Genomic DNA, 4,900 nt, shown 5'->3' with positions numbered 1-4,900 from the left:
CGTTGCTTCTTCCTCCGTCCCTGCGTACGAGCCACCCGTCCAACCTGTTGCCTCCCCTTCGTTCGCTGTTGATCTCAACGGCAGTGTAGGCGACGAGGTCAGAACAGGAGAATTTTCGCGAACCTCTTTACTGTGTGCTGCACCGGCTGAGGTTGGAGATTGATTTTTGGATGATCCAGAGGACGATGATATCGAGCCGGATATGATTGCTGATGACAGTGGCGATGATGTTAGAGAAAGTGAGCCTGCTGGGGCAGACAGTGGTTCTAGCTCTGGCACACAGCAGTACCCTCCACATTTTTCTTCTTTGGACTTGGATGCCATGAGGCAGGAGGGGGTTCCTGGGCAGCCAGCTGGATTTGGCGCTAGAGATGGTGAAGGGTCTGCAGGTCTGACAGAGTTTCAGGTTGGTCAGCAATTTCAGGATAAAGATGAGGCCCTGTTAAGTGTGAAGACTTACAACATCCGTCGAGGGGTACAGTACAAGGTCGTGGAGTGTGACTATCACCGTTATGTGGGCAAGTGTTTTGAGTTCGAGAATGGGTGCACATGGTTGATTCGGCTGAGTCTCCGACAGCACAAGGGCCTTTGGGAGGTCAAACGGTACAACGGACTGCATACGTGTTTCGCCACCTCCATCTCCAGCGACCACAGGAGTTTGGATTACCATGTGATATCGGCATTCATTATGCCAATGGTTAGGGCTGATGCATCCGTTAGCATCAAGGTGCTCCTAAATGCCACCACCTCACACTTTGGGTTTAGGCCGACGTACAGGAGGGTCTGGTTGGCCAAGCAGAAGGTTGTTGCCCTCATCTATGGTGACTGGGATGAGTCGTCTAACGAGCTCCCAAGGTGGGTGTTAGGAGTCCAGTTGACGATGCCTGGAACTGTTGCAGTCCTTAAGACGAGTCCTATTCATGTCGGTGCACAGCTGGATGAGTCTCAAGCTTATTTTCACAGACTATTCTGGACGTTTCCACCGTGTATCGAGGCATTCCGTCATTGCAAGCCCCTAGTTAGTATTGACGACACCCATCTCTATGGCAAGTATGGGGGAACGTTGCTTGTCGCGATTGCACAGGACGGGAATTCCAACATACTCCCTATGGCATTCGCATTAGTCGAGGGTGAGAATGCTGAGTCGTGGGCCTTCTTTCTCTCCCACCTACGTGAGCATGTGACACCGCAGGCGGGTCTACTGGTTATATCGGACAGGCACAACGGCATCAAGGCAGCGCCTGAGGCTCCTGACGGAGGATGATTACCTTCGTCTGCATATCGGGCATTCTGTATTCGACATATAGCGGCAAATTTCGCCCTAACCTTCAAGGGCAAAGACACAAGGAGGCTACTTGTGAATGCGACGCACGCTAAGACCGAGGTCGAGTTCCATTACTGGTTTGATATTCTGAGGTCTGAAGACCCGGCGATGTGTGAATGAGCCAACCGGATTGAGTTTTCATTGTGGACACAGCATTGTGATGAGGGGCGGAGATTCGGTCACATGACGACGAATATCTCTGAGTGTGTGAACTCAATCCTCAAGGGTGTCAGAAACCTACCTGTATCCTCGCTGGTGAAGACAACATATGGTAGGCTTGCGGAACTTTTTGTTCGCAAGGGGAGAGAGGCTGAGGCCCAGCTCAGAACCGGACAACAATTCAGTCAGCACTTGGTGACTTGTATCGAGGCCAACTTGAAGACAGCGAGGTGCTTCACGGTGACCTTGTACGACAAGGATAACTCGGAGTTCACCGTCGCAGAGACGACTCCGACTGGTTCTTTCTCACTGGGTAGCTACAGAGTCTCGCTTACATCTCAGACATGTAACTGCGGATACTTCCAGGCACTTCATTTCCCAGGTGTATCGTCTTAGTTCGGTGTTCAGTGTGTATCGGATGGGATTCACACCTCTGATCCCGGAGGGCTTCTGGCCACCTTACGACGGGCCCACGGTGATTCCAGACCCTGCCATGAGGCGTGCCAGAGAGGGTCGTCCTAGATCCACTAGGATACGGACGAATATGGACGAGGCAGATCCGAATCGGCCAAAGAGGTGCGGCCTATGTCGCCAACCCGGACACACACGACGTAGTTGCCCACAGGTTGGAGGCTCGTCTCAGACAGGACACCATTAGTATGCATGTTGTTAGTGTTAGCATTATCTACATTAGTGCGCATGTTGCTAGTCTTAGTGTTATTTACATTAGTTCGCATGTTGTTAGTGTCAGTATTATTTACATTAGTGCGCATGACTTTTAGTTTGATTGTTGCGAGTAGTAATGAATACGGCTTCTTTAATTATGAATAATGCTACATTTTCCGTAGATGCACAATTTAATAAGAAAAAATAAACACTAAACTGTTTCAAGATTCATTGATCATACATAATCAAAGTCCCACAACACAAATAAAAAAAACATAGGTGAACAGACTATAACATAACAAAAAAAGTACAAATCACTATCATACATGATTGAACTTTAAAGAAAAAAATACATAATTAAAGAAGCCATATTCATTACTACTCGCAACAATCAAACTAAAAGTCATGCGCACTAATGTAAATAATACTGACACTAACAACATGCGAAATAATGTAAATAACTCTAAGACTAGCAACATGCGCACTAATGTAGATAATGCTAACACTAACAACATGCTGAGACGAGCCTCCAACCTGTGGGCAACTACGTCGTGTGTGTCCGGGTTGGCGACATAGGCCGCACCTCTTTGGCCGATTCGGATCTGCCTCGTCCATATTCGTCCGTATCCTAATGGATCTAGGACGACCCTCTCTGGCACGCCTCTTGTCAGGGTCTGGAATCACCGTGGGCCCGTCGTAAGGTGGCCAGAATCCCTCCGGGATCGGAGGTGTGAATCTCATCCGATACACACTGAACACAGAGCTAATCTGATAGACGCTGTGAACGTAAGAGGTCCAGGTGACCCGTGAGTATGCACAGCATGCAAGTGCGTGCTGACACGGGAAATGAAGAGCCTGGAAGTACCCGCAGTCACATGTCCGAGAGGCAAGTGATACTCTGTAAGTACCCAAGGAGAAAGAACCAGTCGGAGTGGTCTCTGCTACAGTGAACTCGGAGTTATCCCGGTCATACAGCGTCACTGTGAAGCACCTGGCCGTCTTCATGTTGGCCTCAATACACTTCACCAAATGCTGACTGAATTGTTGTCCTGTTCCCATTTGAGCCTCAGCCTCTCTCCCCTTGCGAACAAACAGTTTCGCAAGCCTACCATATGTTGCCTTCACCAGGGATGCTACAGGGAGATTTCTGACCCCCTTCAGGATAGAGTTCACACACTCGGAGATGTTCGTCGTCATGTGACCGAATCTCCGCCCTTCATCACGATGCTGAGTCCACAACGAGTAATCAATCCAGTTCGCCCACTCACACATCGCCGGATCTTCAGATCGCAGGATATCAAACCAGTAATCAAATTCAACCTCGGTCTTCGCATACGCCGCGTTCACTAGTAGCCTCCTAGCGTCTTTGCCCTTGAAGGTTAGGGCAAAATTAGCCGCTACGTATCGTATGCAGAATGCACGGTACGCAGATGGCGGTAGCCAACCGCCGTCAGGGGCCTCAAGCGCAGCCTTGATGCCGTTGTGACTGTCCGATATAACCAGCAGACCGGGCTACGGGGTCACGTGCTGTCGAAGGTGCGAGAGAAAGAATGTCCAGGATTCCGCATTCTCACCCTCTACTAGTGCGAATGCGACAGGTAGAATGTTCGAGTTCCCGTCCTGTGCAATCGCGATGAGCAACGTCCCCCCATACTTCCCATACAGATGGGTGCCGTCAATGCTCACTAGTAGTGTGAGGTCCATTGTACCGTTTGACCTCCCAAATGCCCTTGCGCTTCCGGAGACTCAGTCGAATCAACCATGTGCACCCATTCCCAAACTCGGAACACTTGCCCACATATCGCCGGATGCTGTAAGTCTTGACACTTAAAAGGGCCTCATCTTTATCCTGGAATTGCTGACCAACCTAGAACTCTCTCAGACCAGTAGTCCCTTCCGCATCTCTAGCTCCGAATCCAACAGCGTGCCCTAATACCCCCTCATGTCTCATGGCGTCCAAGTCCAACGAGGAAAAATGTGGTGGATACTGCTGTGTGCCAGAGTTAGAACCACCTACCTCCAATGCAGGCCCAGTCGCTCCAATATCATCAGCGCTGTCATCGTCAATCATATCCGGCTCGACGTCATCATCCTCTTCATCAACCAAAAAACCGTCTCCTACGCCAACAGGTGCAACTCCCACTAAAGCGTTCGGCAAATTTTCCCTTTCCACTACCTCGTCGCCTTCGGTGCCATTGAGGTCAACAGCAAAAGACGGGGAGGCGACATGTTGGACCACTGGTTCGTACACAGGGATGGACGAGGAAGCAACGGCAAGCCGGGAACTAGAACCTGCTGGATTCGCTAACGTGTTCGTATTCCTGTTCGAACCGCCGGAGCTGGATACAACATCAACCAGCCGTGCCAACAACTCCGGTGTCCTCACCTCCGGAAACTGCCTCCGACAAAGAAACATTACTTGCAAGTCCACATCATTATTAATCGTGAAGCAATCATACTTCACCGTATTCTGTAGCACCGTGACTGGAATGCGATAGAAAAACTTCTTTACCCGCTTCACACCTTCCAGACCGAGCTTCATTAGTACAGCGCTAACAAGGTCATCATAACTCGTCGTAGATGTTACGACAATACATAGAGGATTCTTATCTGTGAACTTTACTCCGGAACGAGTTTTTCTATTAACAGATCCTCTGTGGTGCACCAAAACCACAAAACTCTCCTCACTAGCCATCTTACTCCCTCTAATGAGACTAACTCACGTTTGGAACCATATATATACAGCTCAGT

At 49.6% G+C, this 4,900-nt stretch overlaps 3 protein-coding genes across 3 annotated transcripts; 1 reads left to right on the top strand and 2 right to left on the bottom strand.

The window, feature by feature from the left end:
* Window positions 1-202: 202 nt before the first annotated feature.
* On the top strand, window positions 203-1,264 carry LOC107462319 (uncharacterized). Its single transcript, XM_016080895.1, has one exon. The coding sequence runs from the start codon at window positions 203-205 to the stop codon at window positions 1,262-1,264; it is 1,062 nt and encodes a 353-aa protein (XP_015936381.1).
* A 746-nt stretch (window positions 1,265-2,010) lies between these two features.
* LOC107462318 (uncharacterized) lies at window positions 2,011-3,853 on the bottom strand. The gene is made up of 3 exons (XM_052253366.1): window positions 3,746-3,853; window positions 2,578-3,661; window positions 2,011-2,168 (listed from the first exon to the last, which is right to left on the bottom strand). Exons 1-3 carry the CDS (start codon window positions 3,851-3,853, stop codon window positions 2,011-2,013), a joined length of 1,350 nt encoding a protein of 449 aa, XP_052109326.1.
* A 163-nt stretch (window positions 3,854-4,016) lies between these two features.
* LOC107462317 (uncharacterized) lies at window positions 4,017-4,844 on the bottom strand. The gene has a single exon (XM_016080892.1). The coding sequence runs from the start codon at window positions 4,842-4,844 to the stop codon at window positions 4,017-4,019; it is 828 nt and encodes a 275-aa protein (XP_015936378.1).
* Between the last annotated feature and the right edge of the window lie 56 nt (window positions 4,845-4,900).

Source organism: Arachis duranensis, chromosome 8 (genome assembly GCF_000817695.3).
Source record: "Arachis duranensis cultivar V14167 chromosome 8, aradu.V14167.gnm2.J7QH, whole genome shotgun sequence".
NCBI lineage: Eukaryota > Viridiplantae > Streptophyta > Magnoliopsida > Fabales > Fabaceae > Arachis > Arachis duranensis.
Note: the sequence above shows the minus strand (reverse complement) of the source record. Positions and strands in the feature narration are given on the sequence as shown.

Coding starts and splice junctions, on each gene's coding strand:
- LOC107462319 (XM_016080895.1), top strand. CDS start 203: ATGATTGCTGATGACAGTGGCGATGATGTTAGAGAAAGTGAGCCTGCT.
- LOC107462318 (XM_052253366.1), bottom strand. CDS start 3,853: ATGGACCTCACACTACTAGTGAGCATTGACGGCACCCATCTGTATGGG. Junction 3,662..3,745: donor GGAACTCGAACATTCTACCT/GTCGCATTCGCA, acceptor GTGACCCCGTAG/CCCGGTCTGCTGGTTATATC. Junction 2,169..2,577: donor TTCGCATGTTGTTAGTGTCA/GTATTATTTACA, acceptor GCACTAATGTAG/ATAATGCTAACACTAACAAC.
- LOC107462317 (XM_016080892.1), bottom strand. CDS start 4,844: ATGGCTAGTGAGGAGAGTTTTGTGGTTTTGGTGCACCACAGAGGATCT.